Here is a 26377-nt window from a genome sequence, read left to right as displayed (position 1 = left end):
CAGAATGATGTGATTTACTTTTCTTGTTTCTGAATGGTGTAAACTATCTTTCTTAACTTTTGGAGACATCTGTATAAATCCTATTAGAGGGTAATATGTATAAACCTCATCAGAGGGTAATGATAAAAAAATAAAAATAAAAAATAAAATAAAAAACGGCAAAGCCCAAAATAAATGGGCTGGCATGTTGTGTGTAGGGCGAAGGCCCATAAGCCCAAAATAGCACCAACCAGGTGATCAAAAGTACGTCCAGCACTACAAAAAATTATTCGGCAACCTGCCGCTATTACCACCAACAGGTGATAAAAAGTACGCCTAGTACTCCACAATTATTCGGCAACCTGCCACTATTACCACCAACCAGGTGATGAAAAGTACGCCCAGTACCCCACAATTATTCGGCAACCTGCCACTATTACCACCAACCAATTGATCCAAAGTACGCCCAGTACTCCAAAATTCTTCGGCAACCTGCCGCTATTACCACCAATCAGGTGATGAAATGTACAACCCGTACTCTAAATATCATTTGGCAACTAGCCATTCATGCCACCAACTAGGTGATGAAATGTACAAACCGTACTCTCCTTTATGCCACCAACCAGGTGATCAAAAGTACGCCCAGTACTCCAAATTATACATGAGCATTACTCATGTCATTCATACATAAACATTCATGAGCATCACTCATGACAATCATACATAAACATTCATGACCATTATTCATGTCAATATTCATGAGCATCACTCATGTTAACATTCATGAGCATCACTCATGTCAATCAACATAAACATTCATGAGCATCATTTATGTCAATCAGCTTCAAAACCTTCATTTACAGAGCTCTAGCTTCAAAAGCTCCATTTACAGAACTCTAGCTTCAAAGCTTCACTTGCAAAGCTTCACCTACAAAGCTTCAGTGCAGGGTATACAAATACCACCTCCGAACAACCGCCACTTCGGCCCATACATGGATTCAATTTGAAGTCTCCAGCCAACAGACTCTATTGACCGAAGACTTGGGGGACTACATTATGTACCATATATTGGGTCTCAACTGGGCCTCATGAAAAATACTTGGGGGGCTTAGCCCATTATCTATGTACTGAGGAGCAAGCCCTTATTATATAAAAGAGACTCCCTCACTTTCATTAGAGAGCACTCATTATTCATGTACTGAGGAGCGAGCCCTTATTTTATAAAAGGGACTCCCTCACTTTCATTAGATAGCAACGCCGCCAGCTAAGCAACCGCCTCATCGCGAGCATCACTCATAACCTATCACTTATGTATTAAGGAGCGAGCCCTTATTCTATAAAAGGGACTTCATCGCCACCATTAGAGAGCATCAACTCTAGCCCACCATTTATGTATTGAGAAACGAGCCCTTATTCTATAAAAGGGACTCCCTCACCGTCAAACGCCACAAGCCCAGCCAACCAAGGCAACATAAGCCACGAGCCGAACAGCCTCGCAACATGTGCTACTTCTAGTTGAGCATCATTTCAGATTGAGCACCGCCTCATATCGAACATCAGTTCAAAACAAAATCTAGTTACTTCGGCCCACACATGGACTGAATTTCAAGTCTCCAGCCAAAAGACTCTATTGACTGAAGACTTAGGAGACTACTGTTTATACCATATTTAGGGCCTCGTATAAATACTCGAGGGACTTAAATGTAATTATGTAATAAAAGAAAGGGCAAATATGTAATAAATGAGGAGTCCTTATTCTATAAAATGACACCTCACCCTCACAATTGGGAAAGGTCAATGCCTAGGCTATCAGAGACCTCACTCTCTCCCTCAGAGGCTCTGAATCTCTCTCCCTCACTTCTTAGATAAATACATAATTAGTGTGGACGTAGCCCAAACCTTGGGGTGAACCACAATACATCTTGTGTTATTTACATTTCATGCAGATTCACGATCGGATTTACGTTGTTCCAAAATCTCTGGTTTTGTGCATCAACAACCTATTCCAACATATAAAAAATATGAGAAAGGAGGATGTTAGTTGAAGTGGGTGTCAGCTGTAGTAGCATATTTTGTAAATTTTTTTTATTTTAAATACATTTAAGTATCACAATATATGATTAAACTATTTATAATTAACACAAATATTGTTAATATATTTTTTATAGTGAAACTTTTTATTGATTTTATACAAAATCAACCTATATATATATATATATTATAAAAAAATAATATAAAAAAAGGTTAAAAGAGTGACCTGCTTGCAACTCTTAGAGCACTTCCAATGTAGGAAGGCCCCATGTGGCAGCCTACCTCGAATTATTTTTATCAATGGCGTGAAATGTCGATTTTGCCCTTGAGCGTTGGATTATGAGTGTGTGAAATGGGCCAATTATCTTAAGTCTTAATTGTTTGGACCCAATTAGGACTAAGTTTTCTTTTGTTTTTGGTTATTGACCCAAACTGAACCACACACACACCCACAAAAACACACTCGTTAACCCTTTCTCTCTCTCCCTCTCGGATTTCCTTCCATTTCAGTACAAACCGTACGGTCAACCTCAAAACCCTTCAACCAGTCGCAGATCAAGGTTTCAGTTGGTGTCTTTGGACTACTTACAAGCTTAGGAGTCGAGTGGTACCATTTTTTGGACGTGAAGCCGTCAGAAATCCCAAGAACCAGAAACCCAGATTCGAGGGATTGTTCATGCACACGTAAATGTGGAGTTTTTGGAAGATTCTAAGGTTATAGGAAGCTTTAGATCGTCTTCACGAAGCTTGGAGAAGAAAAATGAAGTGATTTAGACGTCGGGAAGTTTAGTTTCGACAAGTTGTGGGTTTAGCTGGATTATCGAGGGATTTTTTGGCGAGTTTAGGACTTTTGAAAGGTAAGGTTTTGTTCTACTCGTTGTAAGTTTAATTTTCGTACAAATTTCATGGATTTTGGTTGTGTATGGACTAAGATATTAAGGTTTGAAAATTTTCCAGTTTTTCGGCGACGACGACGGTCACCAGAGTTCGAAGGAAGAAGACAGAGAATATTCCGTCAAGTTTGACGAAATATTTTAACGGTGTCAAGTTAGTTTTAACGAAATATGCTACTTTTGATGGAATATTCCTTAACGGCGTTGACTGTTCCGTCAGTGTGCCTGGCACGTGTACGCGTCTGGCCGTGCCTTGGCCGGCGCGTGGGTGGTCGGAAATTTTTTCTAAAAATATGGGGATGTTTGTGAGGTTGAGTAGATCACAATAGTATATTCAAACATCCCATTTGAGCAATGTTTGAGAAGTTATTAGTTAGTTTCGTTTATGTGCTTTAAATTAACGTATTTATAGTTGTTTCGCATATATAGGAGACTAAGGTCTTAAATATCGATATTATCAGTGATATTTCTCCAATAATATCGCTTTTTTTAGAGGACGATATTTTCACACTTATCCACTTAATTATCGTCAATATATCGATATTTTTGTTGATAATATCGGAAACGATATTTTCAGCATTTTAATGCATTATTTGGGCAAAATATCGCGAGATGAAACCCAAAAATACTTGAAGGCAGGGAATCGACTTGGAGATGCTGTGGTTGAACACTCACCACCTCCAATCACCACGCTCTGCTTGGGGTTGGTGTTGTTGTTGCCACTGGAGTGGTCGTTTTGGGGGTTCCACAAGCCGGGCAGCAATTAGGAGCCTTCCGACCACAAATTAAGAAATGAAAGGAAACAAAACAAAATGTGATTGGATGGTGAGAAAATGTAGGAAAGGAAAGGAAAGGAAAAACTGAAAAAAAAGAAGGAGGTGCGTTACGTGGGTAGTAAGTAGTGCCGCCGGGTTCAACGAGCCAGCCTGCCTCTGTGGCGAGATGCTGGAGCACCTCGTTGATGTCGCCACGGGAAGAGAGGCGGTAGCCGTCGTGCTTGCGCAAGCCGTGGAAGATTTTGGTGGTGATGGCCCTCCTCTGCCTCTCCCTCATCTTGGTCTTCTCTTTCTCGCTCTCGCTCATCCTACTCCCACTCGTTCCCGCAATTTCCTCTCTCTCTCCCTATCTCCACTTCTTCTTCTGCTCTTTGTTATCTCTTAAAGCTCAGTCAACAACAAAAGCTAAAGGTGTGAGCTTTGATTTGAATCAGAGTTCTGTATAATGGAGTTGGTGAGCATCGGACGGTTCGGGTGGGAGAGAAGTACACAGGTTGGAATGGACGGTGGTGATGGGTCTTGGGATCTGCATGCGCTCCCTGTGTTTCTCTTTTTGCATGACATGACATGACAGCTTAAGAGAGAGAGAGAGAAAGAGAGAGAGGTGACAATTGCATGTTTCAATTTCACGCATAGATAGGGGATTCGGGGGTTTGGGGTGTTAGTCTCACGCGCTTCTGAGAGAGTTTCTAAGAGACAGGATGCATGTTTCAATTTGACTTGCCGTACTACACACCGGATAAACTAACTACGATGTGGATTCAAATCTCGTTGGTTACCTAATCTAGGATAAATTTCTATATTTAAAAAAACACCAAGGGGATTCGAACCCCTCCCATTTTACACTTACTCTACACATAGAGATGATGAAGATAGTGAAAATTTTGAACCTCATAGGAACTCTATGTGGTACTAAGTCACTCATGTATCTTACCATGCAATGTATAAAGTGTAAAATATTGTACTAATTCATTATATATAAATGATTATGGTGTGTTTAAACTTCTTTCATTAATTATTAGTATTTTCTACACTCACAATGTTTGCCAGCTCGCTATATAATCAACTTAAATCAGTTAAATACATCATGCAATGCATTTCTTTCCAATTTTTTGTGATAAACTAATAGATAATTGGCTAAATAAACATCCTGCAAAGTTTCAATACAAATTTTCAAGTTTTTCTTACAATTTCCGTGGTTTTTATTCAATTTTTATTGATATCGATAATATCCCAACATTTCCATCGAAATTTCCGTGTTTTTGAACTACTGATATTTCCGATATCATAAATATTTTAGACCTTGGGAGAGACTTATCCCGAGGACGAGCGCAGTCATGGTCGGCTTGGGAGCTACGACCCTTTGACATACTAGTGAGTGGGCTTTTGATTTTTAGTATATATGTATACACTTGATATCTTTCCCAGAAAATGCATTCAAATGAGTTATGATTTGAATTGCCATGCCAAATGTTTTACATTTAGAATATGCATATGACGTTTGCATATATATATATATATATATATATATATTTATATTTATATTCCATTTCTGCGAAAATTATACAAGTTTTACGGCTAGGGGTTAGAACATTTGATAAATGAAATGGTTTTGAAAATGTTTGTTTTTGCCCACTCACACTTTCTGTTTTACGCCCCTCCAGGTTTTAGGTAAACTTGTTCGTTGGTGGTTCACGAGGATTGAAAGAAGGTTATGATAGACTATCACAATGTATGACATCTTTGGGTGTCGTTTGATTAATACTTGTTTTATGGACTAAACTTAGGCTACTTACGCTCTAATTGTATTTTCACTCTTACCCTAACACTTATCTTAGCTAGTACTCTTTTGAGTTGGTTCTTATTTATTCGTATTCTCCATTATTGTTAGTGCTTCCGCACAGTGCACATGGCTACGTCATCCTCACGTGACGGCCAGCATACCTCGATCTCAGTCGGGGTGTGTCACCCCCATGGCAATTGGCAATTGAATCCCCTCCACTGAATAGTAACTGCCTTTAATAAACAGTAATTGTATTTTGCATCTCCACCCCTAAACTGAATAGCCAAAGCAATAGACAATAAAATATTAGTATTTTTTATTTTATAAAATAATTAAATTTAAATTTCGAATAAGATTTTTAATCGATCTAGTTACGCCATATGTCATTATCCGAAAGTACAATTTTTGTGAATAGATTTCAATAAGATTTTTAACCAATTTCGTCGCGCGACATGTCCTTACCTATTTAACCTTGCATCACTCCCCCTCAGGCAATCAGGCCTTGGACTTCCGGCTGCCCTCTCCCACGGGCTCCCCCTTAGCCCAATTGCCCGAATGGGCTGGAGCTAGTTCAGGAGGGGATTGGATTGCAAATGGAGCATGTCCATTGTGCCAAAGAGCACGCTGGAAGTGCTCTTACTCACAAAAAGTAAAATTTATGGATTTGATGTATTAGAAAGTAGTTTTTGATGATCAAATTACTGTATGATTATTCTTGTAATAAGTATTAATTTTTTTTAAATGGTCTTAGATTTTTAGTTGAAGGAAATACTAATGTGGTAAGGCAGGTAACTCGTTTACCATTGGGGACGATGGTGAATTCCTAATTTGAAATTACGAGTTTGAAGGCGAGAATGAAGTGCAAATACTTGAGGGAGATAGAGATAAAGATAAGAATGGCATTACCCATCATCGCTTTGACTCATTGCCAATCCTGCACTCATGTTTCCTAGGGTTTCAAAGCCTAAGCCTTGTCCAAATCCCAATCCCAAAACGCAACACACATACGAAATAATATCCAAAAACAAATAGTCTTCCGCATCTGCAACAAATTCTTAGCGGAGAAGGAAAGAGATGTCCCAACGAAATATCCTGCATGCAATCAACAAATTGTAGTTAATTAAATGTGGGCAACTTACCACCGCAGCAAAGTGACGAAGTATCCAAATAATTCCAAACACATGGGGTGTATAATGTGTGTCGACATGCACCTCTGTATACGTTTTGGTAACCAGAAATTAATCTCTGGCAACCAACCAGCCTCATGAATGTTGGGACCAAATAATAGCCCATGCCACCTGCCTCTTTTAGTGTTTACTGCTTCCCTCTAAACAAGTCAAAGTAATGGAGTTAAATTTGTCTCCCTTTCCCAGCTGAACAAGTTTGAGCATGATTCACTAACTTCCACATTTCTTCCCAACTACACTACCTGCTTCTAACGTATTCTGTAAGAAAACCAAATTCCAAATATATATGTGTAGAGCATGGGAAAGGGATGACCTCTACGCGCGTTGTTACCTCAGCACCAGTTATGGTTTTTCCTTTCTTAATCGATGGGGATAGGAGAGATTTAGAGCCAAGATTGGAGAAAGAATGACCACACACTTGTACAAGAAGTACCACACATAAGGGTTATGCGAGATTAGCCTCTCTATCATTGTCTAAATGTGCGTAGCGCCAACCCTCTTCTGGAGAAAAGAGGATCTGACCAATCACCACAAGATCAAAACCTACATAGCCAGTTTGTAGTAGTTTCGTTAACAATATTTCATTACAAAGCGTGTTTGTCCAAAAGATATTACTTATGAAAATGCACCTATAAAGTGTGTTTTAAAACGTCTCTTAGCTAGATCTAGGTCCCCAATGATACAAAAAGTGTTTTTGTTTGTCGGAAAGCATGCAATTTGATTCAACGTTATAAGTTAAAACGTCTCTTAGCTAGATCTAGGTCCCCAATGATACAAAAAGTGTTTTTGTTTGTCGGAAAGCATGCAATTTGATTCAACGTTATAAGTTAACAAAAAAACCCCAAATAACTAATCATACTCCTGAATTTGAGAGACTCTTGCATATGCCTGGAGTTGTATTCCTTTCTTCCATATCACTCATTATAATCACATGAGATTTAGGAAGAGAGGGATATACGCTTAGGGATAACTGAAGTCTTTCCTCTTAATTAATTTGGAGATATCCAATTGGTAAATATTTGTTTGTTTTGGGAGAGTTATGGTATCTTATGTATAGGCCTCAACTACTTGGGGGTTAGATTGATATGTCTCACAAAGTAACAAATCAATGATGACCATCAGAGACCAGTAGAGTACCTGGTTAATTAGCCGTTGTAAATGATAACATTGTTGATTCTCTGATATTCTTTCAACCCTAATCCATGGTAGGGCCTCTATATAGGTAATCCAGCTACTTAAAAGCAAATGAGTCGTTTGGTTTCACATGATCAAACCAGGGATTAACAAAGATAATACGAAATTAATGCTTTCGGGAAATGATGTTTAAGTAATACGACATGTAGTACGGTTACAGAAAATACGAAATCAAGCAGTTTTGAGCACGCCTGCATCTGGTTAGAATAAGCCATGCTTACAGCTTAATTAATTTGGATTTTCCAAACTAAACCAACCCAGAATTTGCGTACATTATCCCTTGCCTTGCACTATTTGGAATTTTGGAGCAAAGTGAACCAATCTACATACACCATAACAAAACTAGTGTCTTATGGCCTCATAGTATTATAATTGATCGTTTTAATATTAAGTAAGAATATATTTATAGGGGGTCAATATTTATCTAATTCATTATTGTACAATTGTTGTAAAAAATGTATGGTGTATGCCCACATCCCACATGCATTAGTATACCCACATGCATTTGGAAAAAGGTGAAAAGGATAGTGATATATTTGTTGTTATGTAATATTGTCAAAAGTAGCCATCATATCATTTTTGGATGTCCTCATGCGAGTAGCTCTATAAATAGAGTGATTCGTGTGTTATCAAAACACACACTGCGAAAGAAAGAATCAAATAAATAATATCAATATATCTCCCTCCCTCTCTTCTGCCATCCTTTGTATTATAGCTACTAAAGTTATAGCGTGATATTTTGCACCCACTTCGCTCCTATCTTTAGCAAATGTTATTTCTCTAACTTTTGCCTATTTATAACAACAATTATATACTCTGATTTTTTTTTGGACGTAATTATATACTTTTAGTTGTTTTGGACAATTGACATGACAATCTAGCCTCTTTCGTTTGGACTAAGATTCTCTTTGAATTTCTTCCATTCGGATCCTTCAATTATGGAGCTAGAGAGAGAGAGAGAGAGAGAGAGAGAGAGAGAGAGAGAGAGAGAGAGATGAATAAAAGGGAAGAAGAGGGAAGAAAATGAACAAAAGAAGGTTAAAATGTAAGAAGATGAAAGGTGATAAACAGGAGAAGTTGAAGCTGGAAGGAAAATGAACAAGAGAAGATGAAGGTGAACAGGAAAATAATTCTTGACCGTTTGATTTTCGGTTGAACAAAGATGAATAAAGAATCTAAAAGATCTTAATAGAATGGATTTAGAGATGATCCTAGTCCGTTGAGTTTATCTATTTTTGTTTCTCTTTTCCTTTGTATCTTGCAAAATGAATAAATAACTCATTTTTAATTCTCTTGTAATACATATGAATGTGGTTTATGATCGAGCACATTTGATAATCAATAATTAATTAGGTCAACAATCTGAACAATATATGTTATAACATAATACATATAGTTGGAGTACCACATTAGAAAGAATCATACGAAATCTTCTTAAATTCTTTTCTTAACAAAATGTTGTACGGCATTGACCCCGAAATATTATGTTTCATGATGATGATTCATTGATTGACGATAAAATAAAGGTATATATTAACATAGAATTCCATCCATATGGCTGACTTCGAATAATTATTTTTGTTAAATGAGTAAGATATTTACGAGTTTTAAAATACCAAATACGGATCAAATAATATTTTGTTAAACGAGGGTGAAATATTTACAAATTCTAAAATTCCTAAAATCTCGTGTTAAGCAATTATACTGCTAAGTGTTATTGACCCACGAGATACATTACGTTTTAACACGAGTCAAATAGTATCGGTACGACTTTCGCAAGACCTTAATGCTTCGGAGAAAGCAAAGAAAACGAGGCATAGAAGACAAACCAACGTTCACATTTGGGACATAATTGAAACAACACTCATTTTCCCCTAAAACATCATAATTGCAATATCCGTGCAAGCTCCATGCAGCAGGCAAGCAATGGATCTGACCCATAGTGACGCGGACAAGTCGGCCACCAAACGCACAACCCCTCAACGAAAAACCACATACTCCATCCGTCTGATTCAATCAAGTGCCACGTGTACGGTCAACACAAAGATAAGCCCTGATCAGATGGGGTAGGAGACCATACTAGAATTTATTCAAAAAACTAGACACCCAACACCAACAGTATGCAACAAACAACGGTCGTGTTGATATGTGCTTCCGCCCGTTGCGAAATGTGGGAGCGGAAATAGCCATTTGCTATTGGCAGAGGCCTCTCTCTCACGTGGGTCCTACAAACTCAATCCCACCTCCTTCCCTCTCTTTTCCCACTAATCCCACTCCCTCCCTCCCTCAATCTCAATATCTCCACTCCACCACCTTGTAATATTTCTGTCTATAAATAAACCCTAAAATACTCCTTAACAAAAACTCCCATCAACCCTAATCATTTCGTGCTCTGCTTCTCTCAGAAACCAGAGCATCGGCATGGCCACCTTCACATTCCCTCTCTTCCTCTCTCTCCTCCTCCCAATCTTCGCCTTTGCAGCTTCCGCTGGTACGTAATATTTTTCATATATACATATAAGTTTGTTGAGATTTTCTAGCATGCACTGCTTTATAGTATATATATCGAAATCTTTGTATGTTATATATGCTTGTTTATTAATTTTTTTGACCCTACGTTCAACTATTCATTAGTCTGTTGCATGTCATAGAACAATTTTTGTACATTTTCTGCTAATTAATTACCTTGATGTAAAATGAAACTCACTAAATTTAATGGGTTTGTTTTTGTTTTTTATTTGCAGAAACAGGTACTGTTGGAATAAACTACGGCAGGATAGCAGACAACTTACCACCGCCCGAAAAAGTGGTGGCACTCCTCAAATCCCAAGGCATCAACAAGGTGAAGCTCTACGACACCGACGCCACCGTCCTCACGGCCCTCGCTAACTCCGGCATTAGCGTCGTCGTCGCCCTCCCCAACGAGCTCCTCTCTTCCGCCGCAAGCGACCCCTCGTTCGCCGACAAATGGGTCCAATCCAACATCTCCCACTACCACCCCAAAACCCAAATCGAAGCCATCGCCGTCGGCAACGAGGTCTTTGTCGACCCAAACAACACCACCCAATTCCTCGTCCCTGCCATGAAAAACATCCAATCTTCCCTAGTCAAGTACAACCTCAGCTCCATCAAACTCTCTTCCCCAATCGCCCTCAGCGCCCTCAATTCCTCGTACCCGCCTTCCGCCGGGGCCTTCAACCCCGACTTAATCGAACCCGTCATCAAACCGTTTTTGGAATTTTTAACCCAGACGTCGTCGTATTTGATGATAAACGCCTACCCCTTTTTCGCGTACGAGTCCACCTCCGACAAGATTTCTCTTGACTATGCTCTATTCCGGACCAACCCGGGAAATCCAGACTCGGGCAACGGGCTGAAATACTACAGTTTGCTAGAGGCCCAAATCGACGCCGTTCTCGCCGCCATGTCGGCCGTGGGACACGGCGACGTAAAGGTGGTGGTGACTGAGACCGGATGGCCCTCCAAAGGTGACGAGAACGAGATTGGCTCAGGGCAAGCCAATGCGGCGGCGTATAACGGAAACTTGGTGAAGAGAATTTTGACGGGAGGTGGGACCCCCTTGAAGCCAAAGGACCCACTCAACGTCTATCTATTCGCCCTGTTTAACGAGGATCAGAAGCCCGGGCCCACATCGGAGAGGAACTACGGACTGTTTTATCCGGACGAGAAGAAGGTTTACGACATAGCGCTTACGGCGGCGGGTCTGAGTGGGGACCAGTCATCGCCAGCCAATGAGAGTAAGGTTCAGGTCCCGACTGCGTCGCCCTCCGCCGGGAGCACGTGGTGCGTGGCGAATGCGAAGGCAGGGGAGGAGAAGCTTCAGGCCGCACTGGATTATGCGTGCGGGGAGGGAGGAGCTGACTGTCGTCCGATTCAGGAGGGGTCCACGTGTTTCACTCCTAACACGCTTGAGGCGCACGCTTCGTATGCGTTCAACAGTTTTTATCAGAAGAGAGCGCGCGGGACTGGCACGTGCAATTTCGGCGGTGCTGCCTACGTTGTCGCTCAACCTCCAAGTACGTAACACTCTCCTTTATTATTTCATCTCTAAATTTCATGATTTAATTAATTTAATTTTTTTAGCATACCAAATTAATGGCCTATACTAAAATTGATCAATTGTTACTCAATAGGGTGATGGATTTTGTTTTACGAGTAATAATCTAACACGCAATTTAACGTTAGAATGCCTCTATACTAAGCACACTAATTTTTTTTTTTTTGTTTTGTTGACAGAGTATGGGACATGCGAGTTTCCGACAGGTTACTAAAGGAAGAAATTAAGATGAGAGTTGTTTAGTTTCGTGAGTTAATTATTCTGATAGGAGTCTGATGTTAGTTGGGACTTATCTTATATTTAAGAGCTACATTCATGGATTATAGAGCAGTAAGCACCTATTTTATTAGATTTGTATTTGCATTTATTTATTTATTGTTATCACCATTATTTAATGAATATAGTAATTTCGATTAGTTGTGTTTGGTTTGACATATTTCTCAATGTATTACGTCTCCAATCTGCATTTCCAATGCCTTTTGTTTTTGTCAATGTCAATTATCTTATGGTAGGCTACAAAGCTTCTGCTCAAAATTAAAAAATATATAACATAATAGTCTTATTACTTATGTAAAAGTAAAATAATAAAAAAATTAGATTATTATGCATAAGTTTAAGTTCCTCAGGTGCGACATATTTATCGACAGAGATCTATTTGTGCATTTTCTCGTAATATTTTCATTAAGCCTTTGTATAGCTTTAGGAGTTTATGAATCGTCTTCGTAAATTTTATCAATTTCCAAAGCCCCAATTAGGCTGCATACAGATTGGTCTCAATGGGCTCGGTTTTTGTTCAAGATCAGGCAAACCTGGGTTGATCTTGCAAACCCAAAACGTTGTCCTCTCTCTTCTGCAATTAAATGTGATCGATCCCAATTAGGATTCCGGCAAGTATTGTGGGATTGAAGCATGTCTAGTTTTTTGTTCTTTTATTTTTTATTTTTTTAAAACAAACGATATTATCTACACTAAATAAAGGGAAGTGGGTTATAATGTGATAGTAATAATGTGGTTCAAATTCGTTTTTAACGAGAATGGCAACTATGATGCTTTTAGGATTCCAAACCCAATTTTTGGTTCTATATGAAAAGAAAACACCTGGCAATTTAGTGGGCGAGGGTTGCAATTAGACATGGTAAAATTAGGCACGACACAAAAAGTTAGTGGTTTTTGGGTTAAGCAATAAAAAGTCGTGTTAATCGACACAACTTATGTGGGGAGCATGCTGAAAATCTAGGGCCTAATTACGTTCTTTGGGAGTCTTAATTGACTGTGGGTATGTCAATATGTGGCTGAACAACCAAGCATATATTGCGTTTTGGGTATGCATGACCTGAACTTGTCATTCAACGATTACAACCAAGAAAGGAACCTCTCTGACATTGAAAACAAAGTCGTGGCAATCATTAAGTAGTCATAATCCACAACAAATCAAACGTCAAGGTTCCATTACCATTAACGAGAATGAGATTGAATGATTCTCGAATTCACAGTATCATAACAAATGTACAATCATTAATATCCAAATCTTAAACGTTGAACTCTAAACCCATCATATTATATTAAGGATTGAACACTTTTTTTTTTTTTTTTCGATTTGCAACGCTGACAAATGCCTTGTACCAAAATGTATTTTTGTATTAGGAAAAATGTATTAAATATGTTTTGTATAAGATTGAGGTTATACGCAAGTTAATATCCAAAGAAAATGTTTGTGAGATCTGAATTTGAAAGATAACTTCTTTGTAGTTTGTACCAACAAAATTAAAACAAAATAAATAAAGTTACTGCAAATTACTATTCCACCCTTTTAATCATTGCCTCCTTGCCTGCACTGCACCCAAACCAAATTCCCAACACAAAGCAGTGAATATAACTCACCAACAAATAAAGAAAATCATATGATAAAATAACAACCAAGAAAAAAAGAAATGTATTTTTGTATTCTCATAGGATAATTATTTATTTTAAGGTCCTTATTCCACGAGCCTGAACATTCATAATTTCCTTTAATAAAATGATGTAGGAGTAGTGAACTCGAACTTATGACATTTTTAACCTATAAATAAAGATAATTATTATTGAACCGTAATGCTAAATAACAAAGTATATTTAGGCTTGAACACATTATAAAAGTCAAAAGAACAAGGGTCATTTGGTAATTTCAAACAAACTTGTACTAAATTGGCACTGAAAATTAAAGAAGAAAAACACTAAACAGTAATACTAACGTTCATTTATAATTAAGAGAATTACAACTTAACTATAGTACTAAATATGACATGCTAATTAGATTTGAATGCAGTGGAAAAGCTGAAAAAAGCATTTTTGAAAAGAAATTCATAATATACGAAATTTGAAAAGAACATATACGAAATTTGAAAAGAACATTTGGGGGAACAAGAATGATAAGGGAAGGGGCAGAGCAATAGAGTCCGGGTCGGTTTGTGGGGGCTAGAGAAAGGTTGAGAAACCGAGAAAGGAAGAACCAAAGAAACCAACGAAAAAAAACAACCGAAAAGCTTAATATTTGGACCACATAAGGCCAATTTCATCTCAGCCATAGAACCCAGAACCCCAAAACAATTAAATTCAACACAATAAAATGCAATTTAAAATTAGAGAAATTGGGTTTAGGAGCCTTAATACAAAGCTACCAATAAAAAAAGAGGTGGATTGTCTACCCTCCTATTTTTATACTCTCTCTATGCCCTCCTGTGATATGTGATCACGGTTAAGCCACGTCAACATTTTATATTAATTTTTTATAGAAATAATAAAACAAAAAGTAATAGGAATATAAAATGTTGACGTGGCTTAACCATGACCACACAAACAGAAGGGGATGAGAAGAGTATGGAAATGGGAGGGCAGACAATCCACCTCCATAAAACAAAGCCTTTTTCCAATGGGAAGTTTTAATGAAACATTTTCAATACTGTTCATTTTAACGAAAATAACATTTTTACTCTAAAAAGTCACTCTTGGTACTATTTACTTACAACATTTTTTTTGTCATTTTGATTAAAACTCAAAGTTTTCAAACCATTTTCTTTAGTTTTCTTTTTACTAAATTATCTAATGGGAAAATTAGGTTCACATCCTTATTTTTGTTAATCAATTGATTAAAATCCTATTCATTTTCAATTTTTGAACAAGGTCCTTGGGTATTAATAACATCATTAATGATTTGAATAATAAAATATTTTTATTTTTAAATATATTCCTTTAATGTTAAAAATGTTACAATTAGTATATTTATATTTATGGCTAAATTTTTTATCATATATTTTTATTTTTAGTTTGTACCTATTTTTAATTTGTAAATATTTTTTAATTTGTACCAATTTTCTTTTCATTTTGATTTGTACCCATATATTAGTTTCTTTTTGTGCCCATATTTTTTAAAGTTTTATTTGTGTTTGTACCCATGTGTATACCCTCACGTGACATTATATAATTAATCAATGATAGAAAAATTATATATGGTATATTTATGTTTTCTGCCTAAACTTTGTATCATATATTTATATTTTTAGTTTGTATCCACTTTTAATTTGCAACATTTTTTTTTAAATTTGTAGTATTTTATTTTTAGTTTTATTTTGTACCCATGTATTAATTTCTTTTAGCGTCTATATTTTTAAAAATTCATTTGTATTCATAATTTTTAATCTTTTATATGTACCCTAATTTATAAAGTTTCAATATTTTAAAAAATGTACCACTTTGTTATATATGAAATGTACCAATTTTTTTGTAAAATGTTCAAATTTTTTTTTAACACTATGGATACATTCATTTGCCATTTATTATTTCTAATTTTTACATAGTTTTTATCCATTTATTCATTCAAAATGTTTGAATTATTTTATTGTAACTGTTTCCAATAGTATTATAATGAGGTATTTTAAATTTATAGGATTATAAATCTTATAAAATATCAAATAATTAATATCAAAACTATAAAAATATAAATATTAATAGTAATATAATGAGGTGTACAAAGTCAAGGAACCTTGATCAAACTTTGAATACTATTAAGGTTTTAATAAAATAATGTTAAGGATTAGGGACTGCATCCAAAATATCTCTTATCTAATTTGTACTTGTGCTCTTTTGTGCAAAGCTATTAGCCTATTAAGCTAAGCCTTCTACATAGTAACCAAAATGAGCCTTATCAGTTTATATCCCTATTATTTTAGTCTTCACTCAATGGATTAATTGATGAGAAGGAAAGAGAAATTTTAAGGGGATTCTCTCAAAAGTGAATTTTTTTTTAAGGAAAACTAATGAAAATGGTTTAAAAACTTTAAGTTTTAATCAAAATGACAAAAATGTGTTGTAAGTGAATAGTACCAGGAGTGACTTTTTAGAGTAAAAATGTCAATTTCGTTAAAAGTGAATAGTACTGGGAGTGTTTCATTAAAACTCCCTTTTTTTTTTAACTTCTCTCATTCCGTGAAAGACCTTCTCTCTACCGTGAGAGTTTTTCCCTTCTTTCTGTAAGAGTTTTCCCCTTTTCTACTGTGTATTCCCCCTCCTCTACATCTTGATTCTTGATATGTCCTTCTCTTCTTATCTTTCTAGCTTCCCCTTACCACTTCTCTTTCCTACTCGGAGAAGCTGTTCGAGTTTGGATGATGAGTTTGGTGAGGCGATGCTCGGTGATAGGGTGAATTGGTGCAGATCAAGATGTACTATTCCGATGGAGGTGAGTATAGTGGACTTCCCGATTTTGTGTTTTTATGTCGTTGGGCTTTAGCTGTTTGGTTGAGCTCTTGTTGGATTGTTTGGTTGATCCTTTTTTTTGCTTGTTTATGTTTCTCTGTTTGTGGTCCTTTTGTTTGTAATATGTATCTTTGGTGTTAATAAAATCTTCCTTGACCCAAAAAAAAAAAAATTATGAATTATCTGTCACCTCATGTTTTTGACACAATGTTTTATAAAGTTAAAACTAAAATTAACGTTAAACTTATGTGGTTGAGAGTCCACAAAGAATTCCTTTTGAGAAAGTCCACTTAGCATTTCTTGTGAGCTAATACTTGACAACTTAAACTACTTTTCTCAGCAAACCTACAACACTGCACCCTGCATCTGCGCCTTTGCACGAAGGTTAATTGAAAAGCTTCAAGAAGTCATTGAAGCTTTAAACGCCGCCTTCATTTTTCGCTTCTATTTTTCAGTTGCTCAATTTAAAGTATAGTGAACTTAAAACGTTATTAGTTGCAACTGTGATGAAATGAAAGTTGTATAATCCAGTGCTCAATCGAATAATCATATTTTGCACCAGCTGTGGACAGTGTGTATACATATTATGTCGATACTATCTTCATCTTTTGTCATTATTACGTTCATATTCCACCTATGTCATTTGCATACTCCATCGACATCAGGTACATATTCCCTCCAAATCATTTTGTCGAGATTATCTATATTATACCACTGAACATGATAGTTTCGTTTTCAGCTCCTCATTAATACAATTTTTTTTAAATAATGGGAACTATGACACTTCAAAAATCTGTTGTGCATTCTGTTGAGAGTTGTCTCGCATCGGTGAGGGACAAGATTTGCTATGTGCTTATATGATCTTAGACTACTCCCTATAAGGCTAATTGGTTTTATGGTGGAATCTCAATTTCATTATGGTATTAGAGTGGGTTGTCCTCGTGTGAAGTCAAACGGCCACACGTGCTTCATGTCACCCAGTTGTTGTCCACGTGTAGGCTTGAAAATCCGCCACACTTGCGGGGATGTGTTGAGAGTTGTCCCACATCGGTGAGGGACAATGTTTGTTATGTGCTTATATGATCTTGGACTACTCCCTATAAGGCCAATTGCTTTTATGGTAGAACCCTAATTTCATCACATTCTTATAAGAGTTTTTTTTTTTTTTTTTCCAAACATAGAAGTTTGGAGTGCACAATTAGATTTTTTGTGTGAATGCTTGGACAAATACATAGGTACTTATAGAGTTTTTGAGTGAATTTTGATTTCAATAATTTTTTAAATGCATTCGCCGTTGGATTTAATTTGTGTTGTTAGATCTTTTTTTTATATAGATTTGATTATATTCGATTTCAACTGTTGGATTTAATGTATTTATAAATTTGATTTTTTTAAACTGAATCTGGACCGTTGGTTGAACCTAAGGTCTGACCACGTCGGTCGTTAAAAAAAATAATCATTAGTCTTTCTGCAAGTGGTTGACAGCGTTAGCAACTGGGTCTCAACGTTGGGTCGTAACCACTAACCTTAGCTCATTTTTAAGCTAAATTGGCCTAGAAAGAAGTTTTAACCCAAAATCTTTTTTTTAGCCCAATGATTAAAGAATTTTTAGATGAGTTTAAAACTTAAATTTTGAATTTTAACTCAACCATTGAGTTGGTCTCAATATAAATAAAAATATACTTTCATAATCTCTGGGTTCGAAGTGATAACATATTTTGTAAATACAATATATTCCCAATTCAAACAACAAACTTATCACCGAATTGAGTAAATATAGTGGAAATTCATCATCCATGACCTACAAAAGATATCTATGCATGCTAACCATCATAAGCCAATACAAAAATGCTAAACCAAAATAATCATCATTGATAAGCATTGGGTAAGTTGTCGATAACAATACTTAGCTACTCAAATGATGAGTATGAGTTCCTATTTAAAATTGTTCTTTGTCGAATTATAGATCTTTATGTTTATAATTATAATAGTTTATATTATAAATCATTCTATAAAGATCATCTCTGCAAAAAAAAAACAATTAAAAACTAAGGTCGTTTAGTCATTGTGTACCGTCTATGTATTTGCTACAATAAATTGACCAAAAGACCTTATTTTTAATTTATTTTTTGCATAAATGATCTTTACAAAGTGACTCATAATATAAAAAGTTATGATCATAAACATAAAACTCTATAATTTGAACACAAAGAATTTTGATTAAGAGTAGCCAAGTATTGTTGTAATTGTTAGGAGTGGTATTTAAGTGAAGGGCACTATCGTCAATGAGGGCTATCACTCAATACAGTTTTGAAGCTGGCCTTTTTTTTTAAGGAAAACTAATGAAAAGAGTTTGGAAACTTTGAGTTTTAATGATAAGGACAAAATAAAGGGTAAAGTGAATAGTATCAGGATTGACTTTTTAGTGTAAAAATGTGGTTTTTCGTTAAAGTGAACAGTACCGGGAGCTTTTCGTTAAAGTTCCCTTTTTTTTATTGGTGATTGTCTAGGAGGCAGATTGTCTGCTATCCTGTTATGGTACCCTTCTCATCTTATTTTATTTGTGCGATCACGGTTAAGTTATATCAACATTTTATATCTTTATTGCTTTTTGTTTTATTATTTCTTTAAAAAAAATCAATATAAAATATTGATGTGATGAACACACGAATACAAAAAGATGAGAAATAGATTATAAAAGAAGGGCAGACAATCTACTTCCGATTGTCTAAAGAGGGCTATTAAATAACCCCAAAAAAATAAAAAATCACAAATATCATTATTATTTAACATATTTTTTGTGTAGAAGAGAAGGTGGTGCTGGTGCCCTCCAGTACTTCTCCCACCCATCCCTCAAAGAAAACCTACCCCCATATCCTCTCTCTCTCTCCTCACTAAAACCCAAATTTCAATATCCCCAATCAATATCTCTCCGACACCCAATTGTTTCTATGACCATCAGACTCTAAAAAGCCCGATTCTTGGCCATGAGGAGGGGCAGAGGAGCAGCCACGAGAGCCGCAGCGCCGCCGGCCGAACCCACCGGATCCAGACGCAGTATTGGCAAAGAGGTCCGGTACCGAGGGGTGCGGAGAAGACCGTGGGGTCGGTTTGCAGCCGAGATCCGGGACCCGTGGAAGAAGACCCGGGTTTGGCTCGGCACCTTCGACTCGGCCGAAGACGCCGCCCGAGCTTACGATGCCGCCGCTCGGATCCTCCGCGGCCCCAAGGCCAAGACTAACTTCCCGATCTCATGTGCTTACCCGCCCCTTTACAATAACCCTACCGACCCAGCTATCGAGGCAAAGCTTTTCGGGTCGGGTTACGGGTTTCAGGACAATCCTGTTGTAGATCCTCAGAGACCCGCATCCAGCAGCCTGAGCTCCACCGTGGAGTCGTTCAGTGGGCCCCGGCCGCCGCCTCAATTTACGACGATGGCTGCCGAGTTGTCGCGGCCTAAACGACAGCCGAGGACCCCGCCGGTGGTTCCCGAGGACTGCCACAGCGACTGCGACTCGTCGTCATCGGTGGTTGAGGACGACGGGGATTTCGTTGCGTCGTCGTCGTTTCGCAAGGCCCCGCTGCCCTTCGATCTTAATTTCCCACCGTTGGATGTGGATGGGGATTTGGGCGGTGGGGTGGACGGTCATGATCTTCGATGTACGGCTCTATGCCTTTGATTGTTTGTTGTTATTATTATGCTGTTGATCGTTTGATGAGCATGATGATCAATCATTCAATTTTCTTTTCACTTTTAAAAATATAAATTTTCTCTTTTTTTGTTGTATGATTACAAGCATGGTGTTTGATGAGAATTGCTCCCTTAACTCAAGGATTTAAGAGGATTTTAAAAGACTTATTAAAGTGTCAAATTTGATAGGATTTGTAGAAATCTGCAACCTTAATATGGATTTTTAATTTTTAGGATTTTCGAGGAGAGAGGAACGCGTTGAGGTGAGTGTTAGATCTGGGTTTATTATTCTCGCCTAAATTTTGAAAGGGATTCAATTTCAATTTGCATGGACAGATTTGGGGAATGCAAAGAGAAAACAAACAATTTGCATGGACAGATTTGGGGAATGCAAAGAGAAAACAAACAATCTTTGCTAATTTTGGTATGCATCAATTTGTTTAGATGGTGCATTTGCAAACAAACCTCATTTGCTCATCACTTCTCTGGTTTGTTTATAATTGTCACAACCTAGGCCCGACTACGTTGTAGAATGATATTGTCCGCATTGAGCTCTAACCACTCTCTCACGATTTTGTTTTTAGGAACTCACACGAGAACTTATGCTCTGGTCCCACTTAACTTTGGAGTTCCTACGGAACCCGAACCCAGTGAGTTTCTAAAAGGCCTCGTGCTAGGTAGAGATGAGAATATACATATAAGGCTTACTAGATTCACTTCCATGGACGATGTGGGATTTTACAATAATGGAGTAAAATAAATCATTGACCTAACTTGTTTTTCCAATTAATCCTTGGCTGTGTTATGTGATCAATTCTTTGTACCTCACTTAGCAGGATAAATCCGATCTCACTCAGTGAGATAAAACCGACTCCACTCAGGTAGATAATGTTTGGTCGTTGTTGTTTTTCGTTATGCGATAAATGTGAAAATTTGATGCTCACTTTCAGCTTGTGTTGAATGCATCTTCATGTTGACATGTCTTGGAGGGTAAACTAAAACTCATTACTAATGTAATGGCTTTAACTTAGTGCCAAATTGCACTAATAATCTACATAGTTCACCTAAAATTTTCACTTTGAGTAATGTATTGGCACTTCAAAAAAGTTATTCTGCACATTCTCTCACAAAAATATGAGTGGTGTAAAATGATTTTTGTAGAGCGGCAATATCAACACCCTTTTTAGTTTTGTTATTATAATTGTTCTTCGTTTTCATTTTCACTGTTGTTGTTTGATTTGTTTTCATTTTAGGTCAATTCGTCAATTAAGTTGATTTTTCCATCTAATTTTAATCTTAACATTTAATCAATTCAAGTTAGAAGAAATTTTACGTCATTTGGCAGATTGGATTGACAGTGCTAACATAATGAAACTACAAACACAATAGTACAACAAAGAAACTACAAGGATGGATGAATGGTACAAAATGAGTAAAGTAGAAGGAAAGGATGATATTACAAACTTGAGTAAACTTGAAGAATTATAAGTGCAATTTAGGATGTTGCTTAGTAATAGGGGAAGGCATGGAAAAGGGGTCAACAATTTCATGCACAATACATGCCATTCACTCACTCAAAACTAGTGGAGGCCAATATCTTTGAACTTGGACTTGAAATTCAAATACCTTTGAACTTGGACTTAGAATTTTACATGTACAAATAGTAATGGTGGGGCCATGGTCACTTCCATTTTTATTCTCTTTGAATATTAATTGTTGTGGGGTGTGTTGCTGGAGAGGGGGGGGGATTGTGATACTTTTGCTTCAGCTTATGGAGAGATGGCATCTCCCTGCTCCTGCACTTTCAAATATGAGTGAATGGAGATATTTTTCAGGTTAAATCGCAATAAACTAAGATCCAGTAGTATTCATCTCTACTTATAAGTGAGATGTTTTAAGTTTAAATCTCGTAAATGGTAAATTCAATATCAAACTAGGTTTGTCTATTGTGTGGCTTAACCAAACTCCCTCTCTCCTTAGTGTAAAATATATTATTGTACTCAAAAAGAAAAAAAATAGCAATAAACTACATGTTATAATAAAAGTAAATGAATGCTGAAAAATATCTCTCTTCACTTTATACTTGTATTGTGAGATATGATGTACAATGTACCGCTTGTAATATAAAAAAAATCTCTCAAGTTAATGGTGTGATATTTTGAAATTCAACTTAATTTTGCATGTGATATTTTGAAATTCAACTTAATTTTGCATTGGAGGTAGGCACAAGGCCAAGGCCAGCTAGCCTGGGTAACGTAGATTTCGTGGGTAGTGCAACAGGCAATTAACAATACAATACAAGCAGTAGCAGACATTGTTTTTTCCGGGATATGCGTTAACTTTGGGCCTCCCGTTGTCGGGTTTTCTTATTCATTTTTCTTCTCTTTTCATTTTGTTACTTTTTATGCGAGTAATGTCGATAAAAGAAGAACTGAATTCGAGATGTCGAGTACATGATGTAAATACTTTTAACGAATTGAGCTATCAAACTTATGCTAGTTGAACGAGTTTTTTCTTTTGGTTTTGGGGCTGATGGTTAAAACGGTTTATTGACCTATAAAGAAAAGGAAAGTAGAAAGGGTTCACATTGATCTTCAATGCAAGGGAAATTCACCTGACAATATTTACTCAATCCATACAATAGTTATAGCTCTTTCTTTTTTTCCTTTCCGACACCGGACCAACCTTATAGGCAAACCTTAGAGACAGTTGAACAACTTAGGAGCAAGGTTTTAAAAAACGCTAGGTTCTAGTCGGGTGGCGGGCTGGAGCCTAGCGCTTAGGCGGTTAAGCAGGGCCTAGACGGGCTCCTAAGCGGACTAGACGGATTTAAGTAAATCTATTATATTTCGTATAAATAAATGTCTGCTTGTACTTGAATATATATAACTTCATCCTAAACTATAAAATAGAATGACATATCTATTATGAAGTATTGAAACATAATGAAAACATGGGGGACAAGCATATAATATGTGTTCATTTAAGTTTTCAACAAGTCTCTTACAATTATTGAAAAAAATAAAATGCAAAATTAAAGTTATCTATTTTCTATCAAAGTGAGTCGCGACTTAGGTGGGTGCCTAGGCGAGTCTGAGCAGGCTAAGTGGTTTAGGCGGGCGCCAGCAAGTCTAGGAGCCCTTTCTTAATTTTTAAACGTCTATGCATTAATCAAGGTGATGGCTAGCCGCTTAGCGCATAGGTGGGGATTTTTAGAATAGTGCTTAGGAGGACTAAAAATTGAAAACAAATTTTGAAAAATTGAATAAAGTAGTTCTGGTTCTTAGTTTTTTAAAAACTGAAAGTAGTATGAGTTTTCTATTTAAAACAAAAAAAGTGAAAACAAAAACTAAAATATAAAATGAAATATTATCAAACAACCCCTTAACAAGAGCATCTCCAATTTTTTTTCACTATCTCTCCCCTTCAAAAAATCCTAGTATGCTACCTTCATAGTCTTCACACTCTAGATATGGTTAGGGACTAGTGGCAGCTTCTCCCTTTCTTGTCCTTAATCTCTTCCCCCTCTCCTCCATCATAGCCTTCTCTCCTCTCCCTTCCCATCCCCAACTCTGCTTTCTAACCTTACATTGTCTACCTTTTCTCAACCTCATCTCCCCCTCAGTTCCATGGATTTCAGTCTTATACCCAAATCCATCATCTTGCTCTTTATGGTCTTTAAGAGTAGTTTCAGTGTGTAAAGGCTCCCCATGGCAACAGACAATTGAATCCCTCTAGTGAATAGTAATTGTCTTTAATGAATAGTAATTACCTTTTGCATTTCCACCCCTAAACTAGATAGCTCAGGCAATTCGTACTAAAATATTATTATTTTTTATTTATAAAATAATAAAAAATAATTTTATTTTTATTTTCGGATAGGATTTTAACTGATCTCGATACACCACATGTCATTATCCGAAAGTACAATTTTTGTGGATAGGTTTCGATAAGATTTTTAACCAATTTCGTTGCGCGAAGTGTCCTTACTTGTTTAGAATCGTTGAAAATATTGAAATGTGGTATAAAACCATCTCCAACCCTGGCCTAAAACCTAAAAATATTTAGCCCAGAAACAACTTTTCTACTCCAACCCTTTTGGCCTAAAATTTTAGCCCGGTATTATTAAAGAATGAACTTAGGCTAATTTTCTTTCTTAAATTAACTTTTTAAATAAAAAAATTATGTAGACTATCGTAATTTAATTTTATGAACATTTTAATCTAAAAATATTTAAATTCCGATAAATATTGAAAAATTACTAAATCGACACATGAAACTCACCAAAACTTTCAACTTTCACCAACCGTTCAACTTTCATCCAACTTTCAACTTTCACCAATCGTTCAACTTTCATCCTTTATATAAACACAGGTCCAATATCAGTTGATCACACAATCTTTCAACCTTCAATCATCATCTATTTCACCAATCTTTCAACTTTCAAAGTGTTTTTGTTTCCTAAAAATCCTCAATATCTGATCAATGGATGATAGAAGAAGGTGTAGCAAGGCAATGCAGATGACACAATACCAAGCAATGCTTAACATTGAGGATGCTGAAATGATCAACGCTGAAGCTAAACTTGTAAACTCACTTATGCAATATGAGCACCATGCCGAATCTAGCCATCATGGTTCTGTCACGAGGCATTCATTTGTGCAATAGGATAAAGAAGAGTGTCATGACCGAATGATGAAAGATTATTTCATTGAGTATATAAGATTTCCTGCTCATGATTTTTGGAGGCGATTTCAGATGAGGAGAGAGCTTTTTAAAAGCATATTGAATGTAGTTGTCAATCATAACCACTACTTTGCAAAGAAGATAGATGTCGTCGGCCGACAAAGTCTATCACCTTATCAGAAGCTCACTTCTGTATTTCGGATGCTAGCTAATGGGTGCTCTGTAGACTCAACTGACGAGTATTGGCGACTTGCGGAGAGTACTATTATTAAGAACTGAAGCGCTTCCGTCAGGTAATTCAAGCCATATATGGAACCACATACCTCCGCAAGCCAAATCGTGAAGACTTGAAGAGGCTTCTACGCAAGGCAGACAAAAGAGGCTTTCCTGACATGATAGGAAGTCTAGATTGTATGCATTGGGAGTGGAAGAATTGTCGTACTGCTTGGGCTGGCCAATTCAAGGGCCGTCATAACAAGCCAATCATCGTGCTCGAGGTTGTGGCATCTTACGACACATGAACTTGGCATGCATTCTTCGGTGCTCATGGTTCAAACAACGATATCAAAGTTTTTTGGTCTTCACCTCTATTCGATGATGTTGTCAATGGATGGACACCAAAATTTCGGTATAAGGTAAATGGTAATAAGTATGAACAAGGTTACTACCTAACTAATGGTATTTATCCTAGTTGGTCTACCTTTGTCAAAAGTTTTTCTCATCCCGATCGTGCAAAGAAGAAATTATTTTCGCAGAAGTAAGAGTCTTACATGAAGGATGTGGAAAGAGCATTCGGGATCCAACAAGCTCGATAGGCCATTATTAGAGGGCCTGCACAATTTTGGCATATCGAATACCTCCATTCAATCATGATGACGTGTATAATTTTACACAACATGATTGTGGAAGAGAAGTACATCGAAATTGAAGAAGATCAGATGAAGATGTGGATGATGACCAACCAACACATGCGAGAGCTATTGCAAGAGATGTTGAATATCTCACTGAAACCACATATGAGACCCGAAATGATATGGTCACATTGAGTAAGTATATGAGACGTTTAAATAGAATTCAAGCTCCTCAAGGTCATCACACACTCCTCAAGGATTTGGTTGAGCATGTATGGCGCCTAAAAGGTGAACGTTGATGATGTTGGTTGAGCATTTATGTAATGATTTTAAGTGTAGTGTGTTGGTATTTTCTAGTAATAAATTTAAGTGTCTTCTTGTGCAAAGTATTTTGTGTAGTACATTGGATAAATTGTTGAATGGAGGTTGAATTATTGAAGGCATCTATTCTACATCAAAGTGTGGAATAATAAGTACAATAATTATTGAAGGCATCT

General features: G+C 36.8%; 2 protein-coding genes and 1 long non-coding RNA gene across 4 annotated transcripts; all 3 read left to right on the top strand.

Annotated features, from left to right (window-relative positions):
* The first annotated feature begins 9968 nt into the window (after positions 1-9968).
* LOC103428230 (glucan endo-1,3-beta-glucosidase 14) lies at positions 9969-12337 on the top strand. 2 transcript variants are annotated; one of them, XM_070818418.1, is made up of 4 exons: positions 9969-10334; positions 10588-11880; positions 12101-12161; positions 12202-12337. In XM_070818418.1, exons 1-3 carry the CDS (start codon positions 10265-10267, stop codon positions 12133-12135), a joined length of 1398 nt encoding a protein of 465 aa, XP_070674519.1. In that variant the 5' UTR covers positions 9969-10264; the 3' UTR covers positions 12136-12161; positions 12202-12337. The 2 variants fall into 2 exon arrangements, with proteins under 2 accessions (XP_070674519.1, XP_028955953.2); XM_029100120.2 differs by having other exon boundaries at positions 12101-12337.
* Positions 12338-16403: 4066 nt separating this feature from the next.
* LOC108173074 (uncharacterized) lies at positions 16404-17213 on the top strand. Its single transcript, XR_001789682.3, has 2 exons — positions 16404-16635; positions 16993-17213. It is a non-coding gene; the product is annotated as an uncharacterized lncRNA (long non-coding RNA).
* A 2287-nt stretch (positions 17214-19500) lies between these two features.
* LOC103428207 (ethylene-responsive transcription factor 3-like) lies at positions 19501-20413 on the top strand. Its single transcript, NM_001328890.1, has one exon. It carries the CDS (start codon positions 19640-19642, stop codon positions 20330-20332), a length of 693 nt encoding a protein of 230 aa, NP_001315819.1. The 5' UTR covers positions 19501-19639; the 3' UTR covers positions 20333-20413.
* The last annotated feature ends 5964 nt before the right edge of the window (positions 20414-26377 follow it).

This window comes from Malus domestica, chromosome 03 (genome assembly GCF_042453785.1).
Source record: "Malus domestica chromosome 03, GDT2T_hap1".
Classification (NCBI taxonomy): domain Eukaryota; kingdom Viridiplantae; phylum Streptophyta; class Magnoliopsida; order Rosales; family Rosaceae; genus Malus; species Malus domestica.
This window is presented reverse-complemented; position numbering and strand designations above follow the sequence as displayed.

Excerpts from the sequence above, each read along its gene's own strand:
- LOC103428230 (XM_070818418.1), top strand. The coding sequence starts at position 10,265 with ATGGCCACCTTCACATTCCCTCTCTTCCTCTCTCTCCTCCTCCCAATC. Across the intron at positions 10,335-10,587 it reads CGCCTTTGCAGCTTCCGCTG|AAACAGGTACTGTTGGAATA; the intron begins GTACGTAATATT and ends TTTTATTTGCAG. Across the intron at positions 11,881-12,100 it reads CGTTGTCGCTCAACCTCCAA|AGTATGGGACATGCGAGTTT; the intron begins GTACGTAACACT and ends TTTTGTTGACAG.
- LOC103428207 (NM_001328890.1), top strand. The coding sequence starts at position 19,640 with ATGAGGAGGGGCAGAGGAGCAGCCACGAGAGCCGCAGCGCCGCCGGCC.